Source organism: Syzygium oleosum, unplaced genomic scaffold, assembly GCF_021117445.2.
Source record: "Syzygium oleosum isolate NSW1041296 unplaced genomic scaffold, Sole_v2.1 Sole_v2.01, whole genome shotgun sequence".
NCBI classification, from domain to species: domain Eukaryota; kingdom Viridiplantae; phylum Streptophyta; class Magnoliopsida; order Myrtales; family Myrtaceae; genus Syzygium; species Syzygium oleosum.
Window position 1 is genome coordinate 15,464,740 of NW_026607485.1, and position 19,529 is coordinate 15,484,268.

The 19,529-nt window shown below is 38.7% G+C and overlaps 2 protein-coding genes and 1 pseudogene across 3 annotated transcripts; 1 reads left to right on the forward strand and 2 right to left on the reverse strand.

Annotated features, from left to right (window-relative positions):
- The first annotated feature begins 2,095 nt into the window (after positions 1-2,095).
- On the forward strand, positions 2,096-2,622 carry LOC115679793 (small acidic protein 1). Its single transcript, XM_030603503.2, has one exon. The coding sequence runs from the start codon at positions 2,207-2,209 to the stop codon at positions 2,393-2,395; it is 189 nt and encodes a 62-aa protein (XP_030459363.1). The 5' UTR covers positions 2,096-2,206; the 3' UTR covers positions 2,396-2,622.
- A 3,372-nt stretch (positions 2,623-5,994) lies between these two features.
- On the reverse strand, positions 5,995-15,897 carry LOC115679805 (uncharacterized). Of its 2 annotated transcripts, none has more exons than XM_056313065.1 (15): positions 15,505-15,897; positions 12,854-12,986; positions 12,555-12,671; positions 12,350-12,434; positions 12,151-12,259; positions 11,993-12,060; positions 11,786-11,911; positions 10,790-11,709; positions 10,270-10,473; positions 10,106-10,166; positions 9,571-9,684; positions 7,584-7,697; positions 7,409-7,495; positions 6,856-6,931; positions 5,995-6,355 (listed from the first exon to the last, which is right to left on the reverse strand). In XM_056313065.1, coding segments are annotated over exons 2-14 (2,034 nt in total). In that variant the 5' UTR covers positions 12,856-12,986; positions 15,505-15,897; the 3' UTR covers positions 5,995-6,355; positions 6,856-6,904. The 2 variants fall into 2 exon arrangements, with proteins under 2 accessions (XP_056169040.1, XP_056169037.1); XM_056313062.1 differs by having other exon boundaries at positions 12,831-12,989; positions 15,505-15,896.
- Positions 15,898-18,654: 2,757 nt separating this feature from the next.
- Positions 18,655-19,414, reverse strand: LOC130140815 (uncharacterized; annotated as a pseudogene).
- Positions 19,415-19,529: the final 115 nt, after the last annotated feature.

A 19,529-nucleotide genomic window follows, 5' to 3' on the forward strand; every position in this document is an offset into this window, starting at 1 on the left:
ATAAAATTCTAAATCCTACACCTTACACTTTAAAGCTCAAAATGTTTATGCACATGTTTACTGTAATGCCCCAAGATTTTATGTCAACCTCCTCATATTGCGAGTTACAAACCGATAGAACTCTCTGCTGCCATTTTCAGCCATCCATATTTGACTAACTATAATGTTGGATTTTCTAAGGCTATCTTGGAATATCTTGATCAGTTAAGTCTTTAGAAAAATCCAGATTTATCCAAACATGAATTGTTAAGTCTCCACTGACATTTTTATAATTAAATGAAAAAAATGAGAATATAAATTTTTAGGATCGTACCACACGCATCTTTATTCTTTTTCTATTCCGGGAATAGAAATTTTGTACAGTTACCAAAAGCGTTCTTTTGCTCAGAAACTTGTCCATAAAATAGACAAAGAAAAAGCTATTTCTAAACAGAAATTGGTCACAGGAACAAAAATGTTACATACGCACCCACCGCATTGTGAGCTAGTATATTCAAATCGAGATAATTGCACAAATAGTCTAATATGATCCTTGAACTTTTAATTTGTTCAATGTGGTTCATGAATACTACAAGAAAATGTTAAATGTTGTCCACGAACTTGAATTAATTAAATGACAACATTTAACATTTTCATATAGTTCAGGGATTAAATTAAATATATATAAAAGACTCGGGAATCACATTGAACAAATTGAAAGTCTGGGGATGACATTGCGCATTGAGCTAAAGTTCAGGGACTACATTGAACAAATTAAAAGTTCAGGAACCATATTGAACAAATTAAAAGTTCATGGACTATATTAAACAAATTAAAAGTTCATGGACCATATTAAACAAATTAAAAGTTCATGGACTACATTACACATTGGCCAAAGTTCAATGACTATTTGTGTCATTTTCCCATTCAAATTCGATGAACCATCTTGAGATTTCTCGAGCGACGAGAATTAGTTTATGGTGAATATGTCACGGGATTATGAGTTTGGAATTGTTTGTGAGACGATAAATTAGTTCAAGGAAAATGTGTCATGTTGTTCAATTTGAAATTTCCAATGATATTTAACCCTTTTTAATTACAACGACACGAATTGATACTCCATGTTGTTAAAGTGGACTTTTAATTTCTCGTTCCACTTGGGACGAAATTTAGGAATCTCTATTATGCGAAGGTCGTGAGAGAACAAAGGATGATTCCTCCCAATTTTTAGACGAACAAGTTCCCCAATCCATCATCAAAGCTACCACCAGTTCATGTCATTCTCGTGGTTCGATTGCGCTCATGTGGCTCTTTACAATGAGAAAAGAAATATGTGATATTGAACTTTTAAATTAAATTAATTCAGGGATTAAAAATATTGAGCAAAAAAATTAAGAAATTACCAAGATTATCACTTCTCAACTTTTCACGGTTAAGCTGCATGTGTGTATATATATACCTATTTCCGATCCTGAAACTTTGAAGGTGTCCGCAACCTGGAAATCCTAAAACACCTCGACTTATAATTTCGCTATATACAAATGATTTCCCAATCGTTAATTTCAGTAGTCATTCTATTCGCAGAAAATGTTACGTTTCTAAAAAATATTTTCCAGGAAGTCATTTTCCTGAAAAATGACATAATTTTCCGATGTTCGGCTAAAATCTAAAAAAGTTTCGGAAAATATTTTCCGTTATTCGGTATGGAAAAAATTTTCTTCCTTGCACTAATTTTAATGATTTTTTATTTTTAAAAATATTTTAAATTTTTTTCTTTTCTTTTTTTCTTTTTCTTTTTCTTTTTTTTTTCCTTCTTCTTCTTCTTCCTTAGCCGGTCGCCGGCCACGGCGTCGGCCGGAGATCGGCCAGGTCGAGCCTCGCCAGCCTGTGGCGAGGCTCCGGCTGGCCTAATCCGGCGCGGCCGAGCTCGCCCAAGGTCGGTCGGGCGAGCTCGGGCCTCGCCAGATCCGGCAAGCGCCCGCCACGTCATCATCATGTTAGGAAAAAAAAATTGGAAATGATTTACCGCAAAAAAAAAATTGACAAATTTCTCGAGCAATCGCCACGTCATCATCCCCGTAATTATCTCATCGTATACATATAAAATGCACTCTTGCACCCGGCGAGTCAACCCCCCCCACACGAGCATTTGCACAAGCAGGTGGAGCGCTGAACGGCGAGATCGACGTCGGTGCGAGGGAGCGCGAGAGCGAGCGAGCGAGAGAAGATGAGACCGACGCCGATGGATTACTTCGCGGAGCTTGAGGACCAGGGGGCGACGGTGGCCATGGACGTGGACGACGTCGACCCGCTCGAGATCTTCGGCGAGGGCGTCCTCTCCGTCGACAACAAGCTCGCCGACGCCGACTTCTTCAACTCCTTCGAGGACGACTTCGACGACTCCGACATCAACTGATTCGATCCGATCCCATCAGTCATCATCGCTCTCCATCTCACCACCCACCTCCCCTCCCATCCTCCGCGCGGCTTCGCGTCTTTCCGTCCTAGGTTTCCAGTTGTCGGTGTGATGGGATTGCTGTTAATCACTTCCTCAGTATAGAGACATATAAATATATATTCAGAAATTGACTGTTTGTTTGCGTATTGCTATATCGATCATATGGTTCTCGGCCCTTTGATGAATCCGCACATGAAACCCCCGACCCCAATTCAATTGGCATCTTGAACTCGGCTTTTGAATCCGCATTTGATGTCTAGGCAATGTTAATGCTGCTTTTGAATGTCCTCGAGGGAGGTTTCGGGGAAAAGGTGGGTATCGATTTGCTCGCGCGCACCGGTGCTCCCCGGTGCAAGTGTCTGTGATTGTGTACTAGTGGATAGAGCATTGAGTGTTTGATACCATCTCTCATTGATTAGTTTGGGGGGCGAAGCAGATTCGAGATTGTATGGTGTTTGTTTCTGTCTGTTTTGCAGTCCGGGTAGTTTTCGGAGATGGTTGCCTTTTGTCCTTCTGCCAATGGGTAAAACTATATGGGGCAAGGGGTGCTAACCCTTGTGCAGGGTTTACGAATTGCTTTTATGGGTTTTAGCTGATTGTCGGGATTAATTCTAGATCCTGGATGTTTGCACATTGTTGAACTTATTATCCTATTAAGTTGCTGATAAATTGGAACTGAATTGAAGACCTTGTTGGTATAGATATAGGGACACTTGCCTGCCCATGAGCTAACGAAGTTAGCAAGCTATATAGAGTCATAAAGTAGCAAAACGGCTCGGATAGAATATATCTTTCTTTCACTGGATATGCTCTAGCAGCTAGATGATTTGCGTCACTTCGTGGTGATAAGATGTATGAGTGAGTCTGAGTCAGGTCATGAATCCACTTGGTTTGACCTGTAAAACTAGATGGATTCATTGTTATGTCTAGCTTACTACAGGGGAGTGTGGTTTACAATGCCAGATTGGCTTTTCGAAAAGCAGTGTCTTCCAGGAGGAGTAATGTGCCCTCTTTGTCCTTCAGATTCGAGAATTGCCTGTGGTGGGATGCTCAAGTGTCACGATGTCTGTGACTTAGACACATATTAGGTGGCAGCAGAGGGTTTAGGAAGGTTAATCGCGCTATGCCATCATGTGGAATACCAAAGAGTCAACTTTTGATGACTGACTGAAGGCATTATGAATTGCGAGATGGATAGAGGTGGTCTAAGTCGAGAGATTGTAAAAAGTTCTGGGATGGAACACAGCATAGAAAGGGTAGATGTACATTTGCTGGATGTGGTGATGATGATGCTTTGGTGAAGTTCCGTTGTACGGAAGTTTCTTTATCTAAAAGCGGATATGAAGAAGGTAATTCTGCGACCGAGGATACTGCCGAACTTAACAACTGTTTAAAGTGCCAAGGATCTTGCAGGCACTATATAGTGTTTTGCTGGGCAAATCGTTCTCCGCGTTTGCAGTCTAGTGGTGTGTTTAAGTGACCGCTGGGGTGATAGTGGTAGGCTCTAAGGGGCCAATAATTCCTCATCAGTATTGTGTCTGTTATGATATAGTTTCTTGTCTGTCAATCTGAAGATAGATGAAATTTTCTGTGCATTTTTTTGCATATGTGTATAAGTCCCATCGATGAGAGTACCTCTAAAACTTAAATAAATCTAAATAGAAGAGCTCTCTCTAGGTAGTGTGTTTTCATATTTGCGAGAACGCATTTAACCTGTAATGTTATGTTGGTCAATCAATTACGACTAGCCTTCTTACTTGTACTATTAGAACGATCATCACCCAATCATTCAAGCACTGTGCGCGAAGGTGATGTAACTTGATGTTAATTTTCTTGATTGTCGTAGTATAATTATCAGCCAAAATGTTTCGTGAAGATGTATCATGCTATTGTGAAAGATGAAGCTGATGTTGCAGCTGGTGAAATTATGCACTTGGTAGAGGAATTAGGCCATATTTAACTGTTATCTAATGCGTAAGGCTTGTTGGAAAGAGATAGTATCATCCCCATGATGTTTGCCTCATGCTAGTGTCTGGAACTTAGGTACCATGTGGGGATTGGACAGAGGGTATTAGGTCAACGTGCCGGCTTGAATAGGTGAAGGAACACGGGGTCGCGATCTAGCGATTGAAGGCTCCAGAACATGAGGAATGGCGGTACTTGCACTGAAGTTATAACAAAAAGATTCCGGATCAGAATATAGTGTCGGGTGTGGATATATGGAGATCTTGCTGTATTCCATGAACTCAAGGAAATTCCATTTTATGGAAGTTTGATTGCCGAACTGCAAACATGAGAAATAGATGATGTCGTGAACTCGTAATACAGTAGAGTGAGCAACAGATGAAGTATCAAAGGAATCTGTCCCAGCTAGGGATAATGTCAATCGTCAACGACTTTGCCATCTCTTTGGGTATACTTGTTTCGCAGAAAATAAATTAATTTGAAAATCTTTCTTCAAAATAATTGTACGTATTGCTTATAAAAACGAATGATCCAAAATTGTTTTCATCGTTCACGAAAATTGTTAGGCATAAATTGTTGTCGATCACGAAAGCATTTTGCATTGACTACTTATTTCAAGCAAAACAAACGATCATTTTTAGGAAAATATTTTTCAAATCATTTATTTTTCGTGAAACAAACGGAACCAAAGTGCTTTATGGTTTCACCAATCAATTGCCCTTATGTCATCAAAACTGGAATATGTGAGATGAAATGACAGGTATGAAATGTTGGTTTTGTTAGAACTTAGGTGCACTCGAGACTGGGTCTGTTCCCACTTCCACGGCCTGAGCAGTTACCATACCGCAACCAGTATAGAAGGGGAACTGTTTTATGAAACGCGTCTAAAAACCCATTGCAAGAGCGAGCGCATTTCATGAATCCCGCGACTCGTAGAGTGGTCTCTTAATCGGATGGCGAGATATCGAGTACTTCGCCAATTGGCTCTCATCAGGGATTCCTTTTTTCGGACTCGGGTAGAACTCAGAATTGAGAGGTACCCTCCAACCAACTTACGAGTTCGGCGATAATCTTGACAGTTAGAGCAAAATGATAACGGCACAAGTCACCGTTCGTTCTCTCTCCTCGCTCCGCCTGCATCCCGTGACAAAATAACCAGTCAAACAGATATTAGTTCTTCCAGTGCCGAGATTGGTGTGCTAGAACCAATGATTTAGAAAATTGAAAACCAAGAGCTGATGAAGAGAGAACCAACTATATACATTCATCAGGGATAAGAGTATCAGGAAAATGACAACTGTTCGAGCTGATTAAAACAGCAGGTCGATGCCATTTTGCCGCGAAACGGCACCCACCTTTGATAAGCAAAGATCTTGGCTATAATTTGTGGCAAGAACTACTCGCTCCGCCATTTTCCACATGTCTCCTTCCACAGTCCACTAAACGCCCCAAAGCATATCAAATCTTCGGGACGGAAATTTGGTGCCAGTCTAATCTCTTATAAGGGGCTAATGCTTAAAACCCATTGGTGCTGAACTTGCAAGGAAAAAACCCCAACTCACATAGACTAGATCACCTCCATAGCAAGGTAATCAGAGAAGAATACTTTACATTTGATTTATAAACAACATCCTTACAATGATGAGAAAGAACAGAAAACAGGCAAATCTTGAAGTCCATTAATTAAACACTTCCTTTTTCCCCCCTATACAATAGTCAGTGGGATCAAAACAGACATACACATTTAACATAAATCCAGAGACATCTTGCACTAACACATCTACTTCCAAGTTAGATCAACTTTCCAAGGCTCTTGGAAGTGGAAGACATCTCTCACAAATAGCAAAGAATGATACATAACTACATTTGACAAGTAATCAAATGAGGACCTCACGGTATGGCTAAGGGTTTACAGTCGTGGAAAAACAGATACAACTGCACTCAAGCCACAACCTGCATGAGAAGTGAAAGTGACATTTCATCATCTAATCCGCGATATTATCACCAAAAAACAACTCAGATGAGTTATCTCAGATAATATAATTGATGAACTTTTTCCCCAATTTGACATAACATGCTTCAAAAGATTGCTAACAGAAGAAAACACAGATCCCAACATGACAAACTTGGTGCTACATCTGAATTGGGCTTGACAAGCTGTTTTACTTTCCACAGCAGGAAACCCCTATCTTCAATTTATGTCGAAAGTACTAAACCCAAATCCAAGTATTACCTCCTAAAGGGACCTAGGTCTTTCTAAGATGCAAGCACTCAAAATAGCACTTCAATGCTTGCACCAAATTAATGTAGGTTCTTGGACAGATAAAAAGATAATGATAAACCCAAAAGAAATCAAAATTCATTTCAGAATGATATTATGCATCGCAACCCCGTATTAAGACTATTCATGGACACAAAACTTCCATTGCACAAAAGAAAAAGAAAAAACAAACCTTCAGGGTTGAGCAGTTAATTTCACAAGCATGTTGCGCTTCCAGGCTACTAGCATTCTAAAGCATATGTTGGAACCTATAAAGGGAATAGATAAGGTTAGTTTATGCAGCTACACTCAACATGTAAATATACACTTATTCTCCCCCATAGTGTGATTAACTTCATTCAGCTCAGTTACCAACAACTGACTTTAAGACATAATCAAATGTTGCCTTAAGTTGTCATTTTGATAAAGCAATCCAACAAAACAAGTTCAAGTAAAATGAGCATAAACTTCATTAATAGAGACCTAGGTTGAGAGCTAGAGGTAAATTATCATTGCAAAAGAGCCATATCCACAACCACCCTCCACCACCCCAACAAAAGATAATAGACAATTATAGCAGGCGATTTCTGGTCAACTAAGACATTGCACTGCACGCATTGCTGCAAATACCAAAGAATTCTACAAAATGGAAGCTCGACAATAGCCAAAAGGCCTGGCCTTGTTTCATAAATAACTGTAAATGCATAAATCTAACAAACACCAGTTAAGCACAGATCTTTGTTCACCTCTGCCATGTTTTCATCAAGAAAACCAGATGATTTTGGATTCAAGCCACCAGAACTTTCATAATGGAGAATCCTTAACTTCCCTTCCTGAATTTTTAGAGAAGGAAATGTAAGTATTTAAGAATAGCCTGTGAGCCCGTGATCATCCAGTGAAAATTAGATTACATTTACTAACCTTAGTTCCATATACCAGGCCACCTCCAACTGAAGGGTGAAAGCATGCAACATTTACTTCATCTTCCGCACTAGGAAGAACTCTCACAAGTTCCATATCAGAAACTCTGTAGACCTGGTTAAAGAAACCAGTTTAGGGAGATGGAAACACCCAACATAACAGCCAGATAAGCAATGTGAACATTGCTCACTGCTAACTTTGAGTAAGAGAGGTATGTAAAAAACAAAACATCTAGGATAGGACAATCACCTGTATGCCTATCCTAAATAAGATGATTGGGAAACTGGTTGCTCATGAAGCAATGCCCAATAATTAGTGACATCAACTTCTGAGGCAGTTCTAGGCTATTCAACCATTAAATGCAACCAACACCAATGCTATCACTACCCCTTCGACTTGGTCATTTTGTAATATACTTAGTAGTGACAATGACCACAACTCAAGTCCCAAATGAAAGATGGAGATGAAGACCAAATAGCTGTACTTATGACCCTGTTTCTCATGGCTGTATGGATTTTGTGCATCTTCTGTGCTCATCAATTGAAGGGCTCATATCATAGGTACAGCTAATTTTATTCCAGATTTTGCCAAGTATAAAATACAAACAGGCATGTCAATCCAATTCTGGTAATAAAACAACTGTTGCAAGCAATCAAAGCGCTGAGCACATACCTTTTTCTGAAATGGATAATGACAATGGGTGAAGCATATAAATCACAGAAATAATTGGAACAATTGTTATGGACATCATCCTTAAACACACTCTTTTCCTAGAAAGAAGTTTTCATGTCAATAAGTCTAATAATCCATAGCTTTCCTTCAAAATGCGCACAACTTCCCTCTAACAGTGCAGTGCAATTGCCTCTCGTCTTTTGACAGAATGACAGTCCAATGATATGACAAAGCAGACAGATTGCCAATTTTTCAGTGCTAAATGGAACGATAATTTTACATCAGGAATCACTAGCACTGGCATGATTGAGCTGCATGCTGGAAAAAAGGTGATAATGTCCCCCAAAGCTACATCCTTACACTTTTTATGCAGGATATGCATGCATGCAAGATCTATATCTTGACTTTGTCAACAAGTACAAATGACATCTTAGATTTGGACTCTGGAAACTGTTTACTCCAAAAGGAATTAGAACCTTGGCACCTAGAGTTGAATTAACAGTTACCATTCCGATAGAGAGGCAAAGGATAGATGAAAAGAGGCCTTTTGACTCATAAGTTTCTTGCTTTATAGGCAGGATAAGAGGTAATGGAACTGTACAACATTTCGAGTTCCAAATAAATGCAACTAAGTAAACTCTGATCCCTAATTTGAGTTCCCTCATTATGTGCTCATGCCGAATAAATAGCAGATGAGTTCTTCATCCTTGTAATTGCTTCAATAACATTAACCGCATAAAAATTTAATTCACGACTCATCTGAAGACAAGAGGAGATAATTTTGTTGCTGGAAAAAAGGACAAAGAAATCTTTCCCATTATGTTTTTTTTGGATTTCTTCTCACACATGTTTCATAGCTTAGTTAACTTGTATATTTCATGATACTATCAGACAGAAAGTATCATTCCTTCTAGCATGCTCATGTAGATTTGAAAGCTGCATCACCAACGAACATATTGCGCAGAGGGCTTGAGGCAGACAAATTGACAAGGCAGAATGGGGACTTAATAGACAATTTATGATAGGTGATATTTAATTTCATCTCATATGTTGCACATTCAATCTGATAAGAGAATAGCAGAATGAAGTTCAGTGATATAATTGTAGGGGAAAAAAGGGAAATTAGCTGCAGTGAGATCAATAAGCATGATGCATCAACAGATACATCAAGAAGCACACCAGTAATTCGAGCCACAGAAAAAGAATAATAATAACACACTGCGCTCCTTCAATAAAAAGCCTTAACTGGGGGATTCGCCAAATGCAGGAGGAACTAGAAGCTCAAAATTGCATCTAAATAGCATTTCAATCATACCTCCAATATAGTGTAAATAGGCACTGTATTCTCTCCATCAATGACAATACTTTTAAGAAGCGAATTATGCCGACGGCCATATGCGAGCAACAAGTGTTCAGATGTTGGAGAGAACTACATAAACGTGAATTAACTCAAGATCAGTGGGAGATTGACAAAAATGTGCAAAGCTTTCCATACATTACTTCCTCAAAGATCAATAAAGTAGTGTGTCAAGAAAACAAGGACTTGCAAATGAAAGTAGCACATCCAAGCATTTTCTATGCTCATAAATACAGCAGCTAATAATATCCAAAGTCATTGCTAAGGTTATCAGATGACCAACTGACAGGTACACAATTTCTGCACGAGTAATGTCAGATATCTAAATAAACTAGAAGTCAAACGATACAACATTTGGCAGGGTTAATTTGATACTACTTCAGAGTTCAGACAATAGTTATCAATAAAACTCAAAAATAAGTTGAGGAATCATGAAATCAGTTATCATACAATCTCATGAAACTCAAACCAAAGTGGACACTAGTCGACTGACCTGAATGGAGGTTAAACAATGAGCAGCTCTTACAGGTCGTGATGCAAGCACCATTCCAAATCTGGACCAACGGAAAGCATATCGCATTAAGCATATAAGAATATATCTAAAAATAGAACATATAAAGTCAGCCATGGAAGTAAGGTGGAAGACTAGAGCATTACGTTGCCTCTTCTAAGGAATAAATCCGAAGCTCATACATGATTTGATAAGCAGAAACAGGGTGTCTAGTAGGTGAGGTTGCCACACCAGTGACATCGGGATCAACCTGGCTGTGTAATCCAGGATCAACTTCCAACTGAGGCAACACACATGCAACACAGGCAGCTAAGAATCTGCCACAAGGAGAAAAGTGGGCACCCATTTCACTGCAGCAATTTCAAAAGGAAATTAGCCAGTATTAATGCGAGCATAAACAGGACACCAGGAAAAGTATTATTTATCAGGAACAAAAGATGGGCCTATTGATGGTTGCCCATCACAAAGACCCAAGAGGTCTTAACTTTGGTTGTTGGTTCATACCTACCTCCCTGTTCCCTGCAATTGCCTTATTCCCCCTCCCTCCATTCCCCCCTTTTCCCCCCAAAACTCCCACCCAAAGAAACTCCAAAGAAAATACTAATTCTTCACTTGGAGTAATTAGAAAGTAAGACAAAAGTCTACATCTTGGGTTACAAGATATACCTGCATAGAACTGCATGAGGAATAGTTAAGCGGCAACTTTCTGAATGAAGAGGTGCACAAGGATCTTTCATGTCATATGGCCATACTCTAAGCTTCACCGTGCATGGCAACTCTGTGGATGCTGCTGCAGCCAGCAAGGCTTGAAGTTCAGACCTAAGTTTACTAACAACAGATTGAGGATAGTTCTCATCATGTGGGCGATCATTAAGTCCAGCTGAGTGCATCACCCGAGACCCAGAAGAGCAATATCTAGACCCAGATCTTCCACCAAGCCGGGAATGGTCCACGCCACTTGGCATAGGTTCAGATCTGATAGGTGAAACACTTGTGACCTCACCAAAGGCACGTGAAGTTTCAAGAGCTCCAGGACTTGGTGCAGTTTGAGGACCAGCTGGGGTCTGACCAACTAACCATCCATACATTGAAGGCAGCTCCCAAAATCTTGGGTCGCTAAAAGAGAAAATATGATTACTTCTCTCTTCAGATTGCACTTCCATATTATGCACACTGTTCATTGCAGATTGAGTTACTTCAGATTCCCTTACACTAGAGTAAGGATTAGTTCCCGTCTCTTCATGCATGGAAGGAGAGCTGCTAGGTTCAATTGGAGACAGATGGAGTTCATACTGCCCTGATGGCATTGAATATGCCACAAGGCGCTCTGAAGAAGATGAGTCTACCCTCTGCTGTTCACTAAGACCAACATCCCCATCTGTGTGCGGCAAGGGTGCTCTTCCATCATCTCTAGCAAAGGAAGGCCACATCAATAATGGTAAAGGCATGAGAGGCAGTTCATCCGCCAACCTAGATCTTTCATTAGAATGAGCATCTGCAAGATATACAGTAGGAGGAGGGTAGTGCAAATAACCAGGAGAAGTTGCAAGGGTCATAGCTGTATCTGTCAAATCAAGGTCATTGACCTGCAAATAGATAAGATGATAACATCAAGAGAAGCTATGGTGGAGGAAAGAAAGGTTCTAACCAAATAGACTTCACCTCAGCTGTTAAAAGAAATGGAGCTGCATGCGGATGGAAATGCACAGCCCTAAGAGATCGCGGTGTCCTCAAAACAATAGTTGGTGATGATGTCTCTCCACTTCTATTGTAGTGCCAAATGTACAACTAATAAACAAATTTCAGGTCAAAGCCCCTAAAAGTATCCAAAGTTCACAATCCACAAAAATACACATAAAAAATCCCCACCTTGTGACCAGATGCAACAGCAAGAAGTTCTCCTTGGGCGTGGAATGCAATGGATGCAATAGGACGATCTGTAGAAACGACAAAGACACAAATAATCCTCTTAACAAGTCCCAACATGACAGTTTCTTAAAGAAAAGGGAAATCAGAACGAGAACTACAAAAATTGCGAGATCCTATGCACTCTGCAGTATTTGCATCCCACAGGCGAACTTCATGATCCAAACTGCCACTTGCTATGATCTCTGGGTACAAGGGGTGAAACCTTACCTGCAAATTTGAAAAACCACTCATACAAAGCTAAAAGTACAGCATCAAATCATTGCATGCACAGGGAGCCTTATAACAGAGGCGGCTTACCACCCACGGTGTCCTCCTATGACCCCTTAACACCTTTAAGCAACTCCCCATCTGAGAGTCAATAAGTTTGACGGTATGATCTCCACTGCAATCAAAAAAATCAACTCAAACTTGATATATGATATATGCTCTGTTTTAAGCTGGAATAAGAATCAATATTAATAGTGGCCGCCATTATCCAAACATATAAGGATCTTCTACTTACTGTGTAGAAGCGAGTATTTTTCCATCAGGGCTAAAGGCTGCAGCAATCGTAGATCTTGGAGGAGGCACAAAGGGACAATATTTGGCAGACAAATGTTGCAGCGAGAATGCCTCTACCCTGCCAAAACGAGTATGCTGAAAAAAGTCGATAGAACATTGGCAAATTGCTGTATGCCATGGATTGCCGTCAAGTGCAACAACATATGAAAAGTACATAAAAAATATACCAAAGCCCACATTCCCAAAAGAAAATCACATTCTAGGTTTGAGAAAATACCATGAGATGAGACTTCGCCTTACATCTCTTACTGCTTCACGACTTTGCTGGAAGGGATAGAGCTGACACTCTGAGGCTTCTCCCCAAAACTTCTTTAAAGAATGTTTTGATTGTGGAGAGACCTCTCTTCGTGCTAAGAGTTTAAAGACATTGCCACTGCTGAAAAAAGACACACATATATAAGGAGATACATGAACGAAGAAAACTTGGTATAATGACAATACATGTTGTTTCTGGTAATTTTCACTGATGAATTTATGATTTGATAAATCATGGTTTGATGCAAATGAAAGGTTCCCTCATTAATAAGAGACATGTTAGTACATGTTGTACCATAAACCAAAAGGACAACTATCACGCTTAAAATAACTAGGCTTTGACCCAAGAAAAATTTAGGGACTCTTTAGCAATATTTTATGTACTTTATTCACAGAATAAGCAAGGATTCCTACATTTGGAAACATCGAGATTAAATAGATGGCCCTTGCTGCTTAAAATAGATCTAGGAAATCATGTGAGACTAATGAAATGAAAATTTCACATCAAAATGCCTTTTTTCTTTTTTATTCAACCATAAATAAGGGCGTGGGATCTTTAAGAACGCCAATACTAAACCTTTCTTTTCGAGAGATATAAGTTCCCATGCATCAAATTAATGAAGCAATAATTTCTTTTCCAAGGAAATTATATATCTAATTGAGGTAGAAAGAGAACTGGAATTTCTTAATTCTTATTGACATGGAGATGTCTGCATGCATCTATCGTCTCAATTTGATAAATTCTTTCAGAAGTACATCACTGTCTAAGACTACGCAAAACAAACAACAGATAGAAGAATATATTTACAATCATTATTGATCTAAATGTTCATTTATAATACAAACCTGAAGAAACAGATGACCATTGTCTACCAAAAATGATAAAATAAGCAAGGGAGAAATAAAAATTGATATTGATTAGAGCCCTAGACTTACCAAAAGACATAGACATCTTCAAACATTAGACTTTGCAAGCTACATGTATGGCAAAAAGAACAATGGTTCTATACATTGGCAGAAGTCTTAGTGCGATGCACCTTATTTTTATTTACAACTCTGTTTCATGTCATAAATCATTGCAAATAAACGAACATTGCATTCCTATGACATTATTATGATGAATACATATTTTTTAAGTAGACTATCCTATGACAAATTAAGTAAAAGTAACACTTTCAAAGGGCCTATCAGCTTCTACAAATCGAAGTATATCTAAAATACTAAACTGCAAAAGTTAATGCTAAAATCCATTAATGAGCACTCCATTCTACCCTCTTTTATAGTTGTATGATCAGATATTAGATACTTTCAACTGTCGTGGACTAAATTTGGTGGAGTGGCAACCACTATTGGTTGATTTGAGACACAAATTTGCACCTAGAGTTACTCTCATAAGAAACCCCAAATTGAAACCCTAAATTGAGTCCACAGGTTTACAACAAAAACAAATAACTAATGAGAGCTGCCTGGTAAGCAGCAGCCAAAGCAGCTATTCGAGTCCATTCTTGTAATCACAAGATTACAGATAATAAAAGAAGTAGCAATAGTCTCTTATTAGTACATCCGCTTCCTAAGATGTATCAAATTTGTAAAATGTTGGATATACATGCATTAGAGACCCTTTTAGACTCCTATAAAGCAATCAAATATTATCTTGCAGACCTAATCCAGCAATTGTGCACTCAATAATCCTTTCTTTCCTAGATATCCCACAAGAACCAGTGGAACATGGAATACGAGCAGTAACTCAATAAGAGCCCATGTCAACACGTAATCAAACTTATCGTACAATATTACTCAACTATAACACCCACAATGGCCTTCAACAACATTCAACCAATTGCCTATTTCCAATGGATTACAACGCAACATCTGTTAATAACTTGCAACCTCAAACATTGACAGTACAAAACAAGCCCTATTTTCTTGGAAAGACAAAATCATTCCCCGAGAATGTAAAAAACAATTTGGCCTGTGACATCATTTGTGGTAACCTAATCGATCACCTCCTCAGTCTAGGTTGTCATAGCATAATGTTAAACAGCTAGAACTATCATTATTTCACACAAGCAAGCATAATCACCAAAATCCTAAGACACACGATGCATACAAGAGTTGATCAATTCTTGCACTGATTGGGACCCACAAACACCGACGGATTACTGAACAGAGCATGGGGCTGGATAACTGTTTCGATAGAATGGTAGGATCCTTCCTATAATTAAATGACCATATCCAACTAAGAGACCCAATCCTCTAAATTCTAACAGATACCGCAGAACTCGAACCAAAAATCAATGACATCGCCCCGCAGCATCCCATATTATCAAAAGGGAATTTCATTTCAAAGAACTCCATTGGTGGCCCCAGTAGATGTTTCCAAACTCCTAATTCATTCGACCAGATTAGAGGCCAAACTTCTAATTTATCAAAAGGGAATTCATTTCCAAAATCACACACGCAGATCCAATTCCACACGCAAACTCAAGCCATTCCGGACCGCGCGTCGCCCCAATATCTCCCGGAAGCACGCCATAGACCCCCACATTCGAACGCTCGCGCATACGCTCGTCGGCATCCGAAATCGCCACAACAAACATACGACGGCTCAAAACAGGGGGAGCTCAATTTTTCACCTCCGCTGGCTCGTCGGCTGCCCGGAAGAAGCTCGAGGCGGGCGCGTCTGCTGCCTTTGGGATTGCGAAGAGCTCGAGGTCGAAGGCGTATCGCCATCTTCCGGACACGAGGAGCCCCTCATCGTCGTCGTACCCCCCCGGAACGAACTCAGGCGCCACGATCTTCGCGCCGCATCCCCCGAAAATCTCGGATCGGCAATGGAGATCGAGCTCGGAAAACCAGATCAAAGCTCGAAATGATAGTGAAAATGGATTCGATTCGATGATGAATTTCAGGGGGATCGGACCGAGGAAACCCTAATCAAGGTCTGATCATGGAGGTTCGATCTCTTTTCGAGGCAGGTTTTGAACCCAAATTACCCTCGGATTTTTCGGATAAGGGTGAGAAATACCGTTGAGAGAGCCAAATACAGTACGGCCCTTCCGTGAATTCATGTTGCATTTTTCTTATTTTGGATTAATATCTAATACCACGAAAAACCCCAAAATGGTACATTTATAATAAATTTACCATAAATTAATTTTTTTATTACCCTCAGTTGATTTCTGTTAAATTTTACCGTCAAATTGCTGAGTTAGATAACATGTGACAGTTGGCGGATGTACCAGTTTAAGGTTTTACCTATTTGTTTGTCACAGATTTATCAATTTATGATTTTTATGATATTAATTCAATTTAATGAAGGGTATATTTGTTATAAATGCACCGATTTGGGATTTTTCGTGGCAAAAAAATTAATTTCGGGTATTTTTGTCATATGTATACCAGTTTGGAGTTTTTAGTAGTCAAAAAATTAATTTTAAGTAAACTTATCACACATATACTGATTTCGAATTTTTGGTGATATTAACCATTTTTTTGGTTGAAGAATTCATGTTGTATTTATTCAGTGAAATGTCTCTCAATACTTTTGTCCAAAAATCAAAACCGTCCTTTTATTTTTTTTTTAATTTCAAAATCGTCCTTGTATTTTTAAAAAATTTCTACCATTAATGTTTCCTTATAATTTTTCTATTGCCGGTTGATTTTTGCTAACATGGACATTGGCATTTTGAGCTGGACATCTCAATACACAGGTCCTATTAAAAAAGGTGAAAATCTTTTATTTGGCGTCGCCACTTTAGCCGAAATAAAAATTGAGAAAAAAAGCAAGAGAGTGACATGGTGACTAGAGGCTTCTTCGAGATTGCGGCCACGGCAGCTCGAACTTCAATGAGCTCGGGGTTATGGCAACTAGAGCTTCTTTAAGTTCATGCTTATGGCCTTTCGAGCTTAGCAATGGCCACTCGAAATCCATCGAGCTCACAGATGAAGCTCGACTATAGCCGTTATTGCTTGAACTTCGTCAAGCTTAGCCATGGCCGCTTGAGCTCTGCCAGGGTCGCAATGGAGTTTCTTCGAGTTCTCAAGCCATACACTAGAATTATTGGCTTCTTAGAGAAAGGCGAATCTAAATAAATTTTTATAAAGACCGTGTTTATGATAAAATCTCATCTATTTTATGAAAGAGGAGTGAAAAGAAAATGAACAATTTTATTAAACTATGAAGAAGTTTGCTTCTCGATGATCGATATCCATATTAGTTATCATGTATTTATGGTTGAAAAGAAAACTAGGGTTAAAGCACGCACCGCATGCGTACACATAATTGGGTAACTATGTATAGAAAGAGAATACGTAATTAACGTATGATTGATTAGGGCAAGATAAAGAAAGAGAGGATAATTTAGAAATTCTAAGAGAGAAAGAAAGTGTGTGGCTATTTAACAAATAGGTGGGTATGAGAGAAAGAAGCGAGGAGTAATTCAGGAAATCTAGAAGCAAAATAAAGAGGTACTTTTCCTTACATTATATAAATACATATGAATTTTTTTTCTCTTTAAACTGAGCACGCATGGGCACTACGACAGTACCCCTAGAGTGCGCTTGGTAACCATTCTATTCCCGGAAACAATTTATGTGAAGAAATGATTTTTTTTGTTCTGTACCAGGGAATAATTTATGAGCATTTGAACCCAAAAAGTTCTATTCCTGGAATATAAAAAGAATAGAAATACGTTTAATAACTACACAAAATTTATATTCCAAATTTTTTTCAAGTGTTTTTTTATGCATGGTATTTAATTCTCATGGAGCACTAACCAATTTACTTTTTTCTTGTAAGTGAAGGAAACATGGTGAACATGGTGATATGTATAAACATGGTATATACTTGATATAAACTCTTCCCTCTATCACTCCCATTAGTGTTTTATCTCAATTTGAAGTTCACGGCCAAGCTTTGGGTGTATTACTCTGCCCAATGGTTCCGAACAGCACTCAATCCCTCGCCAAACCAACCATAGAACAATTTTCGTGCTTCCTAAGGGGCAACTCTTTTCTTGGCCATCAACGATATTGATGAGTACCAAATGAATTACTCCCATCTCATGGTGATATATATAAACATGGTTATATAAATACAAGAAACGCCACTGAAATTCATCACTTCGTGTTTATGTGTACAGCCTAAAGGTCGTACTTAAACAAGTCAGCAAACAAGAGAGACACTCAAAAACTCAAGACACATAAGGATCCTCTCCCATCGCCGTCTAGTATTTAAAAACAATATTACAAAAGTCAAAAACACAATATCATGGAATATTAGGTATATTGTAATCCCTTGCCATTTTATTTGCAATACTTTTCCTAAGCATGTTTATTTCAGCTGCTTGCTCATGTGGTGTATCATCTGCAACCTCCATTTCTCTAGATCCAAATGGGTATTCCGGATCTCTATAAAGGGAAAAGTTTTTGTCAATTCTATTTTCTTCACGAATGTAATTATGAAGAGCACAAGATGCAATTACAATAAATGCTTGTTTTTTTTTTATTGTAAATAGAGGCATGTGTCTCAAAATGGTGAAGCGATTCTTTAATGCCCCAAATGACCTCTCAATGACATTCCTTAATAAAGAGTGTCTATGGTTAAACAATTCTCTTGCTGTTGTTGGCCGTCTCCCACGTCCCCTACAATCATTCAAATGATACGGTTCACCTTTAAACGGAGTTAAAAATCCCAGAAGTGATGCATAACCAGAATCTACCACGTAGTATTTGCCTTTAACATGGTATATATAAATTTGTTATGATATGCAACCATAATATAATCATAAAGAAAGTTTCTTTTTATAGACAAAGCAAATATCTAGTGGTGGTCTAGGAAATTGCAGTCGAGGAGTCTCAAGTGTTGCCGAAAGCACCCGGCAATCGTTGGCAGATCCTTCCCACCCAGAATACATGAAAGTAAACTTCATATCAAATGAACAAACACACAACATATTCTGGGTGATATTCCATTTCTTGCCTCTAAATAGGACTTGCTGAGACACATGGACGGAAGCATTTATATGGGTGCCATCAATAGAACCTACGCAGCCCTATGCATTTATGAAAAACTAATATTATACAATATTATCAATTATATGTCTTTGATAGTGTAAACTCTAAATAAAACCATACCTTGAAGTATCGTTCATCATTAGGATCCATAAGAATTTCCTATGAGATAACATCAAAGGACGGTGGTTTGATAACCTCTTTTGAGAGTTTGAGAATTGCTTTCAATACTATATTAAAATACTTGATAATTGTTTCTCCTAAACATTAGAATCTCTCACATAAATCTCTATTGGAGTTATTGTAACAAACCATAGATAAGAAGATCCTAACTTGTTCATCTATCCTAACATACCGACTATCTTTCAACCAACCTTTTGCCCTCATTAATTCACATAGGTTCAGAAAAACATGTCTCTCTATCCTGAAGGCTTCATATATTTTATCTGAATGTCCATAAACAATCTCCCTTATCCACTTGGGTCTTGATAGTTTGCTATCTCTAATAGGTTCTTTCGTATGCATGGACATGTCCACCGCAACGATGCACAACCATGCTATCAATATCATCATCATTCAAGAATTGTTCATCTACCCGACAATCGTTGGTAGATCTTTCCCACCCAGAATACATGAAAGCAAACTT

Excerpts from the sequence above, each read along its gene's own strand:
- LOC115679793 (XM_030603503.2), top strand. The coding sequence starts at position 2,207 with ATGAGACCGACGCCGATGGATTACTTCGCGGAGCTTGAGGACCAGGGG.
- LOC115679805 (XM_056313062.1), bottom strand. The coding sequence starts at position 15,626 with ATGAGGGGCTCCTCGTGTCCGGAAGATGGCGATACGCCTTCGACCTCG. Across the intron at positions 11,710-11,785 it reads CATTTCTTTTAACAGCTGAG|GTCAATGACCTTGATTTGAC; the intron begins GTGAAGTCTATT and ends ATCTATTTGCAG. Across the intron at positions 7,496-7,583 it reads GCCTGGTATATGGAACTAAG|GAAGGGAAGTTAAGGATTCT; the intron begins GTTAGTAAATGT and ends CTAAAAATTCAG.